Raw genomic sequence first — 17567 nt, 5'->3', positions numbered from 1 at the left:
AGTAGAAGCCCCGTCCTGCTGCATTAAATAGGGTCTCATTTCCATTGAGGTAAATGTAACTTTAGTTACTTTAAATATCTGAGCTTAAAAGGACTGTGCAGTCATTATTTCTACATATAAGAATAATTCCACTAAATGCATCTAATGTACAGTTACATCTATACGGTGTGCATTGTTTTAATTTTGATGACTTTGATATCCTTTTGCAGAGGTGCTGGCCAAGAAGTAGGAAGGTCATGCATTATTCTGGAGTTTAAAGGAAGAAAAATAATGGTAATTATTACATGAATGTATTTGTACGCCCTCTCATTACAGTACTACAGATCACAAAAAGATGTTATGGGTTAGATTCAGGCTCTGCACTGAAGTTGGCTGCTCTGCTAGAAGAGGCATATTTTGTAGCTTTCTGGAACAATATAGCATATATGATAGTAGGCATTACAGAGGCTGTCCTGTAAAAGAAATTTATATCCCTGAAGAGAATGTACGTCTTAAGTGAGGATTCTAAAATTTACACATATTAAGTTTCAGTGGAACCTAAGATTAATGTTTACCTGCAGTTATGTGTAAACTCACATGTAAACACATAGATGTTTTTTTTCTAGCTGTCTTCTCAGATAGTGGCTAAAATAACTTACATACACTGGTTCTGTATATTCAAGTGTTGTTGAAGCGTGAATGAAGACTTGCATAGGTACAAAATTATAAACAAAGACTGGGTTCTTTTGAAAGGTGTTCCATTTCCCAGTGGAGATAAGTCATCTAGACAGAAGCCCAAGATGTGAAATCCAATGCTAAAAGCAGTATTTAAGGAAAAAGTACTTTTTTTGCATGATGCTAAAAGTTACTAGTCTCTAGTAACTATATTTTAGACCAAAATGGAAGAGGGGTTTTCATATATTCTGTTAGAAGCTTTAACTTTTGTTCATTTTTCAGCTTGATTGTGGAATCCATCCGGGACTGGAAGGAATGGATGCTCTTCCTTACATTGATTTGATAGATCCTGCTGAGATTGATCTCCTCCTAATTAGTCAGTAAGTTGCTCCTTAAAGAACAAATATACTGAGGTTGTGGTCTTAGCCGTGTTCACTTGTAGGTTATTAAGAGAGACTGAAAATAGGTGTTGTATAGATGGCAAAGACATGACAAAATTTTAGTTTCCAACTTATTTTAAATTAAGGGTGTTCAGTCACTTTTGACATTACAACTCTGCTTTGAGCTTGCTGTGATATCTGACTCTTTTTTAGCCTCACCTACTTTAATACCATTGTGACAGCTTCTAGAATGAGTTTTCTGCCTAGGTATTGGTTGTGGTTTTTGCTCTTGTCGTGGTTTAGCCACGGAGGAGCCAGCATTAAGCACTACACAGCCGGTCGCTCACTCCTCCGCCCCAAGGGGATGGAGGAGTGAATCTGAGGAAAAATGTAAGAAAACTCATGGGTTGAGATAAGAACAGTTTAATGATTGAAATAAAATAAAATACTGCTGCTGCTGCTACTACTAGTACTAATAATAATTAATTGTAATGAAAAGGAAAACAAAAAGAACAAAACCCAAGAAAAACAAGTGATACAACCGCTCAACACCCACTGACCAACACTGAGCCAGTCCCCGAGCAGCGATCACACCCCCAGGCCAACTCCCTGAGCTTTTATACTGAGGATGACATTTTATGGTCTGGAATATCCCCTTTGGCCAGTTTGCATCCTGTGTCCTGGCTGTGTCTCCTCCCAGCTTCTTGTAGAGAAGAAGCCGGGAGGGCAGGGAAAGTATGAGAAGCTGAGAAAATCCTTGGCTTAATGTAAGCATTGCTTGGCAACAACTAAAATGTCAGTGTGTTATCAACATTGCTCTCAGCACAAATGCAAAAACATAGCTTCATACTAGCTATGATGAAGAACATTAACCCTGCCCCACCCAAAACCAGCACAGCTGTGTTGGCTTTGAATGAAGAAAGTTCTCAGAGACTTACGCAAACTTTGAGTGTGGTTTAAATATTGCTTAGTGCCTGAAAGATTGGGAGAGCCATTTGTAAATGATTTAACCAGTCATAACTGGGTCTGTATAAAATACTGAGTTTTCATGATATATGCTTGATCTACCTGTATTTCAAAAGTATTTCCTTAAGACAGGTCAAACTAGAATTGTGGCCAAATAATTTTATTTTGGTAGGTCATGTTTTTATTCATGGTGTCCAACATGCAAACTTGGGATCACCTTTGTCAGCTTTCTTGAATCATTGACATTTATTGTGTTCCTGGTTCCTGTTATTTTTCTCCCTCTAAATTTATATGTAAATTACAAAAAAAAAAGTTAATTCTGATATTATATGGGTAAAATTTTACAGTTAATGGAGAATTTCCTGTATTGCTCTTTCCTTTTCTGGGTTGTGTTTCTAGTCACTAGTGTACAGAATATAGACCAGCATAGTTAACAACGAGGTTGAAAATTCTGTGATGCTATGTTAATCCAGTAAAGTGAATTATATGATATATATTGTAGTGTTGTGTAATGTTAATGTATTAATTGCATTTGTTTGTCTATTTTAAGTTTCCATTTAGATCACTGTGGGGCTTTACCATGGTTTTTGCAGAAAACAAGTTTTAAAGGAAGGACGTTTATGACTCATGCCACAAAAGCTATTTACAGATGGCTTCTTTCAGACTATGTCAAAGTCAGGTAAGCTGACCCATGGGTTGTCTCTTCAGCTCCTGAATTATTTTTCACCTATATATCCAATAAGAAACTTAAGATGAAGCCACTGAAGGTGGCTGTATGAACCTAGATGTGGCCACAAGTAGCAACATTATAACCAGGTTAGAAGTAATGAATCATCTTACTGCCTTGTGGATAATGTGTCTGTCAAATAATTTCCTATCAGTAATAAAAAAAAATATCTTTCCTTCTTTCCTCTAATTCTTTTCATTTGCCTTATTTGCACCTTTAACAGTATCCCTTTTTTTCCCCATCTGTCTCTCTTAAGGCACTCTTTTGTTCTCATGCTTTTTAATGTCTATTTTTAGTTAAGCTTCACAGAAGTAGTGAATTTTAAGCCCCTAAAGATACGGATCACTCTTCAGGACAAGGTCAGATTAAATATTAAATAGAGAAAGAGTGCTCTGTTACTTACACGTTCTTGGGTTTCTCTCCCTTCTGTTACATGCCTTGACACATCTTTTCTGTGTGAGTGCAATGGTCCTGAGCATATCTCAACTTAGCAGATTGTAGCTTGGGTCAGAAACCTGATAAATAGTCCTCTTTTAGCTTGTTTGTTCTGGGCCAGTGAGAAAACTGTGGTTGAGTTTGGTTTTTGAGGACTGTTACAAGCTAAGTGGCAGATCTCAGTCCAGGGCTGGGAATCTCTTGGTACTTTTAGACAAATGCAGAGCAGCTCCTGAACTGAAAAGGCTGTTCCAGTGTGGCCTTTCAAAAGAAAGATACTTTAACTCTGCTTAGACGAACTGCATTAGAGTACCTGGTCTTGATTTCTAACATGGGAGACATAGAGTTACTGAATGGAAGTCTTGCTGTTGGTGGGGAAAAATCCAGGAAGTGTTTTTTACAACTGTTATATAACCTAAGCTGGTAAAATAAGCTGATGTTTAGCCGTTTCACTTATATCCAGTAATATATCGGCGGATGACATGCTATATACAGAAACAGACCTTGAAGAAAGCATGGACAAGATTGAGACCATCAACTTCCATGAAGTGAAAGAGGTGGCAGGAATCAAATTCTGGTGTTACCACGCTGGCCACGTTCTGGGAGCAGCCATGTTTATGATTGAAATAGCTGGTGTGAAGGTATTTTCTTTTTATTATAAACTTGAAATCAAGCCTGAATTCTATCTTAATCATTAATTATTTTTTTATTGTCTGTTAAGCCCCACCATTGTAGCTGGAGCTGTCAAATAGACTTGGACTCAAGTCAAGGTGGGAGGCCTTGACTTAGAGCTTGTATTTTCTCATTGATGAGAACTAGCGAGTGAGACATGTATTGAACCAGGCAGGGTGGTTTGGATTTTATGGGAGTGAGTTATGGCTCAGACTGGGAACCAGTAAACATGTAGTTTTTCTTGCTGGTCTGCTCAGAGGTAGTTGATAGCTGAGGCAGTCTTATGGAAGACTGCATTTTAGTAAAAGCTATACACAGATGTTGTAATTCTGATTTACCATGTCTGCCTGTCTGAGTGCTTAAATGGCATTTGTCAGAGTATGTGAGTTGTATTTTTCTCATAACGCTCTTATGCTAAAACACGTAAAGAAATAGGATTATTATTAATTTTAGCCACAGAGAGATTAATTAAGTCATCGAATAATCACAGGCAGCACTGTGTCAAAACCAGATACTTGAAACTAATCTTATGGAGTTCAGTAGGATAATTGCTGCCCAAGAAAAGTTTCATACAGCCTTGAAGAGGGAAGAGAGATGGTGGTCCTGAGGCTTGCTGTCTATTAGGACTTTGTTCATGGTTTATAATGATTGAGAATTTTTAAATTTTAAAAAAAGTGTTGAAATAGAACTGAATTTACAATGATTACAATAAAATTTGGATATCTTACTACTGCCTTTTTATCTGTTTCTTTTCTGATTAAGGCATGATGGAGAAAGGTTTCACTCTTACTATGCATGATTCAAATGGATTGGGTTTTAATATCCATTCTTTTCTTTCATTCCCTGTGAAGCAAATGGGCAATGTGATAGTAGGTCACCTGTAGACCAGTTATCTGCTGTTGCTGACCATATGTTTTGTTATTATTCACATTTTCATTGATGGAATGATTAAGTAAAAAATGTTCAGTTTTGAAACCATCGTTTTGGGCACCAAGAGCTGCATTGCACCCTGCAGTTAAGAATCCATTAAAAATTACTAACAGTTACAAATTAGTTCTTGGTGTAATGGGGAACGTGATCATTCCACTTGGGAAATCCGCTAGATTACAGGCTTTATTTTTAGCATCAAAAAATCTTAGAAGAATTTTTAATAAGCAGTTTTACTGGATTATTCATTATATTTGCATTCTGATATGTAAATGCAGTTTTATCTACTTTTTACTTCCACTTAGGACCTGCTGTATTTTCTTTTATGTCAGTTTTTACTTCTTAATAGTCAGTGCATGTATGCAAAAGGCTAAAAATGGCACTTTTATATTCCAAACGAAAAAGGAAATTTTAATTATTGTTTACCTAGTTCTGTTGGAATTACGGTACTACTTGAAATACCTTTACTTATTGTTGTTCAAATATTTAGATTGTAGTACTATTGACCTAATATTGTAAGCACTGTCCACATCAGAAGAATCTTTAATTAAAGTACAAGTGACCTTTTTATCATAAATTCCTTAAAACCAGCTTTGGTTAAAAAATATCATTCCTATACAACAGTTTTTTAAAGACTGCCAACCTGGTAGAACCTGTAATCAGAGTAACTGCTTCTCTTTGTCTCCAATAGCTTTTATATACAGGTGATTTCTCAAGACAGGAAGACAGACATCTGATGGCAGCTGAGATTCCCAATATTAAACCCGATATTCTTATAATTGTAAGTTTTAAAAAATAGCTTATTTATATTATTAATTAAATATGTATGGGTGTGTTAATTAAAGCTAAAATGGAATGAGGAGGACAGTGGAGATTTAATGGTAGTACATGATTTGTGTTAAATATCCGAACACTTGGGTGTTCATTTCTTTTCACTGTATTAAAAAGTATAATTTTCATTTTATAATTCTTCTGGTGATGTTCCTTAAGCCTCTAGACAAACCTTTACAAGATGGGATATTTACTAGGTTTTGACTTGTGTTTCCTAGGTGTATTGGTCAAACCCAATTTATCCAGATATCTTTCTTAGTAGATCCTAACCTACTTCCAACTATGTTTCTTGAGAATTTGTACTGGGTGGGGGTACCATGAGTGCTATTCCATACTTTTGTTTTGTTTTCTGAGCAAAATGGTTTTATTCGGAATCCATGTTTGGAAAATCAGAAGCTTGGGGAAAATTTTAAAAGTAACAGTTTTGTCTGGAAACAAACAGTGGAATATTTCAGACTAATGCTTAAAATTATTTCATGTATTGTGTCTCTTCTAACTGCTTCCTGTAACTGAAAATTTCATTTTAAGTCACATCAAAATCTTGTATTTTGTATAATTCCTGTATTTTAGACTAGGTGTTTCTAAACTGTGGCACACATGCCACTAGTGAGCCATGTTAACGTGATAACCCCTTCATCAAAGCAGTGGTAGCATTTCCATTTAGGAAAAAAAGGATGTTAAACTTGAAACCTCTTAAAAGAAGCATCATAATTAATAAATCTAACTCGTGGGGGTTTTTTTTGCTAACAGGATCTGTCTTTCCAAATCACCTCACCCCTTCCCCTCCCATGTTAACACTGATACGTTTCTCTACATTTTCTAGTTGGATTCAGAGAAGATCGAGAATTAGTCTCTGTGTCAGTACTTTTAATATTCAGTTTCCCTATACGTAGGAATCCACATATGGTACTCACATTCATGAAAAAAGGGAAGAGCGAGAGGCAAGATTCTGCAATACTGTTCATGACATTGTAAATAGAGGAGGCAGAGGTCTTATTCCTGTGTTTGCCCTGGGTCGAGCTCAAGAACTACTTTTAATTTTAGGTATGTACTTTCCCAGCTCCTCTTAATAAAAGAAGTGTAAAGTTAAATGAGAATGTTTTCATGTGCAGTCTTTCAGATATAAACATTTTTTAAACAAGTCTTCAGCCGTTTTCAAGCATGTTGATTACCTGAAAATATATAATGCATGTTTGTTCAAATGCAAAAAATCCAGTAAACCAACCAAGGCAGTGCTGCTTTGTGAGGTCAGACAGAAACCTAGAAAGGGAATGGTAATGGCATGGTAGTGTGTACTGGGCTTTTGAATCTTGTTGAACCAGGATTTCAGCAAATAGGGACGATTATTACTGATTGAAAAGTAAGCGATCACAACAATTGTTCTGTTTAAACTGTACTGCTGAAAAAAGGCATATTTTGTACCAAATTTTCACTATCTTTGCCCTTTAATTCACAAACCTATATGAAGAAGTCTGTGGGAAAAGCTGAGAAGACAATAACAGACACTTCCAGCGTTTCTAAAGTCCTAATAATAATAGAAAAACAAATTAGGCTTTGTTAAGAAGAGTAAAAATGGGGGATGGAGGGGAATTATATATGATCATAACAAGCCACTTCTCATGAAATATATAGGTGGTTGTTACAAGGTACTTCATAAAAACAGTTTTTAAATAAATTATTTCCAAGTTTCTTTGCTTCATTTTAACACATTTAATTTGTATTACATACGTGATTTTCACGGGTCTTTTTTTGCTCATGCAAATGCTGGCAAGATCAAAAAATAAATATCACAAAATTAAAATACTTATTTTTAGGAGTGTTGAATCTAAAGTGTTACCTGAAACACTTGAAATTCTTCTCAGTTTTCATTTCAGCTTAGCTCAATGTTAAAAACTAGTTTGTTTTCAAAATTTGCTACTGGTCTATTCAAATGTTAATAAGAAAATTGGATCTAGTCATGGGGTAGTATTTGATGTTCTAGGATTATTTATTATCATTGATGGAGAGGTTTTTTATTTTATAGAGGAGATAAAAAAATGAACATTTTAAATCTTGTGTAGCCATTAGTTTGTAATTTGTTGGTCTCTCCTTGCTGTAGATACTAAAGTGAGTTTCTAAAGATAAGCTTGAAAATACATCTAGTAAAGCTAGACATGCAATTGGATGCTTAATTAGGTAGAAAATGCAATTGCATCTCATATGCCTCCAGTTGAGCCTACAGGCTTCTGTGTATCTTTTTCTTATTTCCATAAGTGTCTGACAAAAAATACAGTACTGCATTATGGTATAGAAAATTATGGTGATGGGTGCAGTCTTCTAATGTTACTGTAAGTCCTGCTATTAGTTATCTTATTTTGGCTGTTTCTACCTCACACTGGAGCTTATTAAGATGTTCATAGCAGTGAGACTCCCTGACGTGTTCTGAAAAGCTTTATCTGCAGATCAAAGCTGTTAGGTTAAAGCCTTATCATTTTAAACATACAAATATAGCCAAAGAGCATACCACTCTTTTGGACAATTGCTCCCCAGTTATGCAACAGAACTATGTTTTAGACTAGCAGACCTGTATCCAAGTGGGAAAATGAATAAGTTATGTTTGTACAGCTGCATTCAGATCTCCTCTTTGTGTTTATTAAAGGTCATGGCTACTGTCATCAGTGATGAAATAAGTTGTGGTTAGTGGAGGCTTTTTTCCTGCTTTTGTTTCAGTTAAGCTTGTAAAATATGTTGGTGATATACAGGAAGCCAGGCTTGATAACTGGATATTCCCTTCACACCTTCAACTCCATGGATTTGTTTTCCAGAACTTTGATATAGTGAATTCTTAACAACATATGTGTGTGCACATGTCCCTAGCTGTTAGATGTAAAATTAGTATTTGATAAAGACATCTTACCTTTATTGCAGCGGTGTGGTAAAACTTGCATTGTTGTAAATATCGATTTATTGCTGTGTAATATCTTGTATACTTTATACTTTGTGGCTGAAGTTGGTGATTGATTGGAATTTGACCTGCCAAAAATACCTGAAGTTCATCTTTTTCTTGTTTGTTTGCATGTTTGTTTGTACTAGTTGTGTACATTTTTAGTTGGTGATTGCTTTTCCTTCTTTAGTAGAGTAGGTGTAAAAAAACAGTGTATGATTTTCTGGGATAAAATGAAAAAAACCACACTGCTAAATCTGTTTTACAAGAAGTATTAACATTTCTGAGAAACATGCATTTTGGCGATAATGCAGGGGTGATTGTGTGGGGTTTTTGGGTGATTTTTTGTTCTTTTTAATTGTTTTTTGTTTTTTAGATGAATACTGGCAGAATCATCCTGAACTCCATGATATCCCTATATACTATGCCTCCTCTTTGGCAAAGAAATGCATGGCAGTTTATCAGACTTATGTCAATGCCATGAATGACAAAATCCGCAAGCAAATTAACATCAACAATCCATTTGTTTTCAAGCATATTAGTAACCTGAAGGTAAGCTGGAGATAAGGTTGTCTTAAAGAAAAGGATGGATGACAGAAGAGCTCCTATTTGCTGAATAGTTTGCATATTTACTGTCCTAATGGATTGATTAGTTATACGTTTTATCTGTGTTATCTGCTATCGCAGTGTTCAGAGGGCTGTCTGAGGGGAGCTTATGCCCCAACTTGTTGTCCACTTGAGATCCCTGTGCTTATATTTTGCTCTTTATGCACATCAGTGGGAGGAACTTCCCTGCGAAGGGCACTTTTTATGAAGGGGTGTATAATCTGTGAACATAGGGCTCTACTTGTATGTTGTTCAAGGGTGCAGCTCGGCTGTCCCTCATTTAAGTGAGTTATGGTAACTGCTGCTCTTGCTGTTTGTCCATTTAGAGTATGGATCATTTTGATGATATTGGCCCAAGTGTTGTGATGGCTTCCCCAGGTATGATGCAGAGTGGCTTATCCAGAGAGTTGTTTGAGAGCTGGTGCACAGATAAGAGAAATGGAGTAATTATAGCCGGGTACTGCGTTGAAGGAACGCTTGCTAAGGTGAGTTGCTAATAAACCACAAGTTTTTAGCACTAAGTAGTATGCATATTATGTTTTAAAAGAATTGGCCAGTAGCAAGTGGCTTTATTTGGATTTACTGAGAAGCTTGTTGTTAGGTATGCATAGTTATGTAGTGAAAAGTAATTGCTTTTGGCTAATGCTAATGAAAAAGAAGAAAAATTGCATATGGCCATTTTCAGTAGTGTTATATAGAATATTTTCTGTGAGCAGTTAACTTGTCATGAGAAAGGATGATTGATACTCTTCTCCATCCTTAGACTCTCCACCATTTAACTTTTTGAGAGGGGAGCCCTAACCCTGTGTTCTGGAGGAGTCAATATTAAATCTAACACTACTTATGTGTCAGAGACTGCCTTATGCATGTCGTGCCACTGTCTGGTTGAAGAGAATTAAATCCTTCCTTCCAAATTCCAGCAGTTAAGGGCAACCAGAGCATCTAGTTTTGCCTTTAGAGATGGAAATCACATATTTGTTGTAATTCCAATGCAAATTTGAGAGGTGTATTTGATAAAAGAATGAACTCCCTGTGCAGCCTGCTCTAGTGGTTGGCAACCTTGCCCACAGCAGGGGGTTTGAAACTAGATGATCTTTAAGGTCCTTTTCAACCCAGGCCATTCTATGGTTCTGTGATATACTGAGGATGCAAAAGATGAAATGGTGTGTGTTGTGCATGCTTTTTTTCATTTGTGAGTGTGTGTTTTTTGAAATTTGAGAGATTTTTTTCTGTTCTTCACATTTAACCTGACTGCCAATATTTCATTGATTTTTGAAATGTAAAGCATCAGTTGTATGGTGTATGTAGGAGGCTTTCAACTTTTTATTTACAGTGCTCTTTTTTTTCTAGCACATCATGTCTGAACCTGAAGAGATCACAACTATGTCAGGGCAAAAACTCCCACTGAAGATGTCTGTGGATTACATTTCTTTCTCTGCTCACACAGATTATCAACAAACTAGTGAATTTATCCGGGCCCTGAAACCTCCACATGTGGTTAGTATACATGCTACCCATTTCTCCAGAGGGGGATTCATCAAACCAGTTCACAGCTTTGAGTCATCAAGCCAGATACTGGTGTCTAGCTGTAGCTAGCATCCCTAAGCTTTGAATAATAAAAGGTGGACTTTTTAACCATTTCTCGTCATGTTACCTTAGCAAAGTAAAGATGAACTTGCTCTCAACTCTCTGCAAGTGGGATATCTGGGGATGACTTTCAAGAAATTGGTATGGTCCATAATCTGTTTCAGCAGTGTTCGTGCAAAGAAGGTACAGTATAGGAAACATTAAGTTGGGGACACTGGTATTGGAATAATCCATGGGAATTTTCCCCAAAATAGACAAGAAAGCATTGATTGAAAAAGAGTAGGCCAATCTTAAAGAAAGTATGTTGGGGGCGCTTTGGGGGGGAAAGCATGAGCAAATCACAGGGAGCAGGAGCTGTGATGGACCAGAGTGTGAACGTGAGGACTAGGATCTGAAACTTGCTGAGACTTTGGGTGGAGAATCATTGTGGAAGCACAGATAAGAAATAAAACAAATCATAGCAAAAGAGGATTTAACCTGGCAAAGAAAATTGTGAACTTATAAGCATTCTCTCTCCATTGCATGTTTGTTATGTATATGTTTATCTACATGCAGACACAAATACATAAAGCTAACTGTAACTTTTATCGTTGAACTTAATATTTCCCTTTCATAATATAACAGGGTGTTTGTTTATGAAGTGTTAAATGGAATCTCTGTAATGCATTCAGCTTATTTGCATGTATTTTTCTACTAATACTCAGGGTCATGAAATCTAGACCTTTGAATAATGCATGGAATTCAAAGACACACATAGAACTGTCTGTAGTATAATTGAGCTAATGTTTCATGTATAGTGACCTCATGCAATTACATTTTTAAAAAGATGAGGTACAAGATGGCAGTTTTCTTGGATAATTTGCTTCCTAAACATGTTGGGTTGGACAAATAACTTCTGCTAAAAGGAAACCTCTTTCTATAGATTTTAGTTCATGGTGAGCAGAATGAAATGGCCAGATTGAAAGCAGCATTGATACGGGAGTATGAGGATAATGATGAAGTTCATATAGAAGTTCATAATCCTAGGAATACTGAAGCTGTGACATTAAACTTCAGAGGAGAAAAACTTGCCAAGGTATGAAATTAATATTTTCTTACCTGTACAACATCTGTTATTTTCCTCTGGGATAAAAAGTGTGCACTCTCTTCCAAGCCTCTATTTTTAATTGGTTTTGGATCGTGTAGGTTTTCCAGGGACTCAGATGTCTTGGGTTTAATGTTTGGGGGTTTTTTTGATTGGGGTTTTTGGCGGTTTTTTTGGCCCTTCACTGTTCCAGTCTTTTCTTATGTTACATCTCAGAGTGTTTGTTGGTTCCTCTGACTTTCCTTTATTTTCAGAGTTAATTTTATATGTTTGATTTTTCTGAGGAAACTGTATTTCATCTCCATGGTTAACTTTACGCTATGAATAATTCAGATTGCCTTGTTGCACTATGTTTGTTTATTTCTTCCCAGGTGATGGGATCTTTAGCGGATAAGAAGCCAGAGCAAGGACAGAGAATTTCTGGAATCCTAGTTAAAAGAAATTTTAACTATCACATTCTTTCTCCATGTGATCTCTCCAGTAAGTAGAGACAGTAATGTGCTAAGTAGGTAATTGAAGCCTCCTGTATCCTCCTGCTGTCATTAAAACACATACAATACTGTCTTTTTTTCTGTAATTTTGCATTTGATAAGCAAATAGTGAACAACTTTGTTTTGGTCTGGCTTGGTTTTGCCAAAAGCTCTGAACTGTTGAAGTGAGAAGCAAGACATTCAGTTCTTTGCCCACTGAAGTTTAGAAAAATTTCTGTTCTTTCTGAAAAGAAGCAAAATTTCGTTCCCCTTAAGGTTACTTAAAACTTCTTCCTCTGTGTGAACATACATAAAACATGCCAGTGAGAACAGAAGAGCACCTTGATCAGTTGTCCTGCCAGTTTCTAAAATGTCTTGGGTTTTAGTGTAAAAAGCTACAGTGCTGTGAAAATGTTTTGTATTGCTCCTATGCTATTCATTACTAAAGAAATTGATCTGTTCTCAAGATATAAGAATAATTAAATAGAGTATTAATGTCAGAAGAGCTTTGGGGAAAACAATTCTACTGTCCTTGTTCATTGTTTGCCTTTAACTGTTATGATAAAGTAACATACTCTTGCTAGTTTCTTAACCACAAATACCTTATTTCTCTTACAACAGACCCTCCAACCTTCTCTTCACAAACGGTCCTTTTCAACCCTCTGTCTTGAATGTATTGATGCCATTATTTATTGATAGTGACAATTTTATTTGTAGGAAGCAAATTCAACGGGATAATTTTTAATACATAATTTTTAAAATTTTTTCAGATTATACAGACTTGGCGATGAGCACTGTAACACAGACACAAGCCATTCCATACACCGGCCCCTTTAATCTGCTTTATTATCAGCTACAAAAACTTACTGGTGCGTATTTGGAAAGATGTGTTCATAAGTTATAGTGGCCAACTTTTAAAACAACTTATAGCCTTCAGAGGTCTTCTGGGTAGAAACTTCTTTGCCAGTAACTGCAGTGCCAGTTTGTTTCATATCTTACAACTTTCATTAGATTATGCAGTTTCTGCCAGATCCCGTTCATGAGTATGACACATCCTTTTGGGGGGATTCTACTGTAGTTATACTACAAAATCATGAATATATACAAATACAGAGCCTAGGCTGACTTTTATCTCCTGTCTGCTCCCAAAGTGAGTGCCATAGCCACTCTGATGTAAAATGTATTACTTGATCTTTTTTCTCCAGACCCAAAATAGAATGGGTAGTCTCATACAATTAATAAAAATAAAAACTCTGTACTCCTTTGTGACAGACAGCCTCTTTTGTCCCTCCCCGAGAGTCAAGACTCTTGTTTTTTTCTGAGTCAGAAGTCATTTAAATCTGCCCCTAGTGTGATCCCCAGTGCCTCTGTCTGGCTCTCTTAAAGGTTAGGGGCAACTTCTGTCCTACATCATTAAAGGCACTCACACTTTGCAGGATCCCTTCCCAGATTTAAAGCTGAGGACTTTTTTTTTTCTTCTCTAGTGTCAGAATCTAATTCATATCACTAGTGAAGAGCGAACTGGTATGCAGTTGGTGTTCAGGTCTCATAGCCTGAGCGCTACCTAGCATGCAAATGCTTTTCTTTTATTCTCTATGTAAATAATGGGTTATCCTTTAAGGGTATAAGAGGAGCTGGTTAATTCTACAAACGGAGCACTAAATTTCTCATTTGTTTTCTTTTTCATTGGTGTACACTTGTTGGTGTACTAAGCCAGTCAACCTTGAGAATTCAAAACAAGTTATATGGCCAATATTACATACTGTGAAAAAACCAAACCATCCAGATCAAAGAAAATAGTTTTGTCAGGCAAGGGAAGAGAGTATGCACTTCAGGCTTAGAAATGAGTTGTGAGCTGCCCGTGTGCAGTTGTGATGGTAATCACAGCATTCTTCTAATAACCTGTTTTTCTTATGCAGATAAAGGTAGTCTTGTTTTCAGTATAATTTTATCCTTGCTAACTATTTGTTATCGCTTCTTAGGTGATGTAGAAGAAATAGAAATCCAACAAAAACCAGCCTTGAAGGTTTTCAAAACTATTACTGTGATACAGGAACCAGGCATGGTCGTCCTTGAGGTGGGCATTGGTGAGGGAGAAAGAACTATTTTGTTCTCCCGTTTCTGAAAAATAGTATCATATAGATGCCACGCAGAATTAAATGTTTTAAGTAGTTTTCTATTGGATGATGAATAGAATGAAAGCCAGAATAAAGTTCCCCTTGACCTATGGTCCTGTGTTGATGCATGTCATTTCATTTAGCCACTGACCAGTTTCTTTTTTGCTGTGACTGAAGTATAGTGGCAGATTTGGTGCTCTTTTTTTTGTTTGGCAATTAGTAATTGGAAATAATGTCAAATGGTGTTCCCTCCTTCCCCCCCTCCCCACATAGTTGTGGTAATCAATAACTATTTTGTAAATGTGTTCAGAAACATTCAACAGCTTGAATTTTTTCTGGGGAGTTACTGGAGTATACCAAGTTAAAAGTAGTTAATGATTTGGTGTAAAATATATGACAGTCATTTGAAGCTAGAATTCAGAGAAAAGCAAATAGGAGAATGCAATTAATGGTACATTGTTTTTATGTTGCATTATTCATTCAGCCCAAATAATGGGCTCAAATTATGATTTTTTTTTTTTCATCTTCCAGTGGGTGGCAAATCCTGCTAATGATATGTATGCAGACACCGTGACAACAGTGATACTGGAAGTTCAGTCAAATCCCAAAATACAGAAAGGTAGTAACTTTAGTGTATGCTTCTTTTACTGAGGTATTTCTTCTTAATTTTTTCATCAAGCTTAGAGGGATATAATTCCTTTCAATAGATTGCAGTCCCACTATTGTACTTCCTCTTCTTATGAACCTTTCAGGGAGTAAAATTTGCTACTTAAAAACAGAATTACAACTTGGTCTTCATTATTTGTAAAGTTTTCATTTGCTGAAACTTTCACTTATATGGTAGCTGGTAGGTGACTGTGGAAAATGTGCCCTTATTTAAAATAAGTTAAATATTACTCACTTTAGATTTTTGTATATAAACAATTTATGATATCTCATTTAGATATTTCAGTTTCGCATCTGAAAGTTAAGATTATCATTCATGAGTCGTATTCCTATGACTGTACATCAGAAAGAGTTAGGTAGACAATACTGAAAAAAGTCAGACTAATTTCACAGTTATGCTTACGCGGACCCTGCAACCAAGTCATATTATTGGGTAGTGATAGCATCATTAGATACTGGGTTTGATGTTGCTGTTCAAGAGTCACAGCAATATTGTGGGGATTACTAGTGATGACAGTTTATATTTTTTTGTTCCACTGTCTTACTTTTGAACATGTATGTCACTGTACTAAGAATCTAGAGCAAGTATTGAATATTGGGTTGGCCACTGAGGATAAACGTTGGAAGCTTGGCAACACAGTTGCACAGATAATTTAATGATAATCCATTTATCAAAATAAAATAAGGGACTCTCTTCTATTTTCTAGGGTTTGAAATAACTTTTTTTTTTGCCACTACCTGCATCATTACTTTGAATATATGTTATTATTTTACGTAGAAAGAGCTTGTTAAATTCTGCCTTTGTGTTCTCTTGCTCACCTAGTGCAGTGACAGTTGAGTGTCGATCTTAGAGTATTATTCATCTCCAGTTTGGATGTGGTCAGGTGAGCAGAACCCAAAATTCTGTTCCCTGGGTGTTCATATAAAATCAATACTATTTGGGTTTGGTTTGTTTTGGTTTAGTTTGGTTTGGTTTTCAGCAAAAGGGCAATATGAGTAGTGATCATATTAAATTAATCACAAGGTCACACCTTAAAAACTCATAAGCTGTGTCTGCAATGCCCAACAGGTAAGTTCTGTGCCCTCAAACAGGGGATCAGTGGCACATGTGACCTTAGTGCCTGACTTTGTGTGAAAAATAGGGTACTGGGGAGGGGGTGAGGATATCCTTCTGACGTAACCCCAGGACACATGTGAGGTGTGCACTTGTACCCAGAAGCCTTCAAAGCAGTCTGATATCCTGTGCTATACATATTGTCCCTTCAGCCTCTATTAATTCGTTCTGTGATCGTCTTCCTTTTAACCGGTTCCAATGTTAAAAATTCTGTGCTGTTCCACATCTTCTGATCTTACATAAGGGTTTTTCATGTCATTCTGTATCAGATCCTCTGCTGAAGTATGATGGTCTAGGTCTACAGCATATCCTTAAAATAGCTGATGTTTTTAAATTACCAGAGACTGACAGTGAGGAGTCTGGCTTGATCTGTCTCTTATGAACCCCATGTGACATTTTATTCGTAACACTTCTAGTAGATTTTTCTTTCCAAACAAGCATGGAAAGCACCAGAGCTATATGCACAAATAGCCATTTGTTTTCCCTGGGTTACTCCTCTTGTATTTTTATTATTTATTTTGTAATTATATATAAAATAGCAGTCACACTTCCGTAGGTGCTTAGTCCCACACTTGACTCAAAAAATCTGTTAAAAGTTCTTTCTCCTAAGTTTATAAATTCATGTAGCAGTTCTTTGTTTTGGGGAAAAGCTTCTGCAGTCCACCCCTGATATAAGCAAGTTCAGAGTGTAATTTTCTTATCTTGGTTGTGGTCATTTTCAGTATATATCAGCCCTTCTATCTATGCCTTTGTGTTTGTTCTACTGAAACTAACCAAAAACAGAAATTTTATTTTTTTGTGGTACTTTGACCTCCTTTTTTTTTACCCCCTTATCTTTCTTTAAATGGCTGGAAAAAATCTTGTACTGTTTTGCTAATTTTTTTAATTCTTATTGTAATATCTGACTTGGCCTGACTTTTGGTAGTCCCAGCTTTATCTGTGCAGTCTGCTAGTGACAATATCTAGCTTTTTCCCACCATAATTTATTCCTCTTTCTAATTTAGATGCCTTTTTGCATGATTTCTCATGTTGTTTCATGGTAGTGTTTCTGTCAGCTAATCTCAGGTGTGGCTTCTTGCAGGATTTTTTCCCTTATTTGGGGTAATACCACATTAGTGAATTAGGAACCAGCTTGTATCAATTAGCCAATTTTCCCTCCCAGTAAATGTCTGTGGAAGTAAAATTAATTTTTCTTTTCAGCTGCAGTACATAAAATTTCAAAAAAAGTAGATATGGATGTGTATAAGAAGAGAATGGAGATCATGCTTCAGTAAGTTGCCATATATTTTCTAAAGGAAAATGATCACTGTTAATAATGTAAATATAATAATTTCAGTATAATACAGTTTAAAGACAGTCACTTAAAAATATGTTGTGCAAATTTAATTCAGTCTAATTTCTGTGAACA

General features: G+C 36.1%; 1 protein-coding gene across 1 annotated transcript in view; it reads left to right on the top strand.

Moving 5' to 3' along the window:
* Nucleotides 1-152: 152 nt before the first annotated feature.
* Nucleotides 153-17567, top strand: part of CPSF3 (cleavage and polyadenylation specific factor 3, 73kDa) — a gene marked incomplete at its 5' end in the record, with an annotated part of 20009 nt that continues 2594 nt past the window's right edge. The window contains 15 exons of the mRNA XM_010085827.1: nucleotides 153-273; nucleotides 937-1034; nucleotides 2551-2679; nucleotides 3626-3803; nucleotides 5453-5542; nucleotides 6486-6636; nucleotides 8892-9067; nucleotides 9448-9606; nucleotides 10472-10618; nucleotides 11631-11783; nucleotides 12164-12272; nucleotides 13033-13131; nucleotides 14245-14339; nucleotides 14911-14998; nucleotides 17360-17429. Of these exons, the coding sequence (XP_010084129.1) occupies nucleotides 153-273; nucleotides 937-1034; nucleotides 2551-2679; nucleotides 3626-3803; nucleotides 5453-5542; nucleotides 6486-6636; nucleotides 8892-9067; nucleotides 9448-9606; nucleotides 10472-10618; nucleotides 11631-11783; nucleotides 12164-12272; nucleotides 13033-13131; nucleotides 14245-14339; nucleotides 14911-14998; nucleotides 17360-17429 (1863 nt within the window). The remainder of the gene's footprint in view (nucleotides 274-936; nucleotides 1035-2550; nucleotides 2680-3625; nucleotides 3804-5452; nucleotides 5543-6485; nucleotides 6637-8891; nucleotides 9068-9447; nucleotides 9607-10471; nucleotides 10619-11630; nucleotides 11784-12163; nucleotides 12273-13032; nucleotides 13132-14244; nucleotides 14340-14910; nucleotides 14999-17359; nucleotides 17430-17567) is intronic.

This window comes from Pterocles gutturalis, unplaced genomic scaffold (genome assembly GCF_000699245.1).
Source record: "Pterocles gutturalis isolate BGI_N339 unplaced genomic scaffold, ASM69924v1 scaffold27125, whole genome shotgun sequence".
NCBI lineage: Eukaryota > Metazoa > Chordata > Aves > Pterocliformes > Pteroclidae > Pterocles > Pterocles gutturalis.
This window is presented reverse-complemented; position numbering and strand designations above follow the sequence as displayed.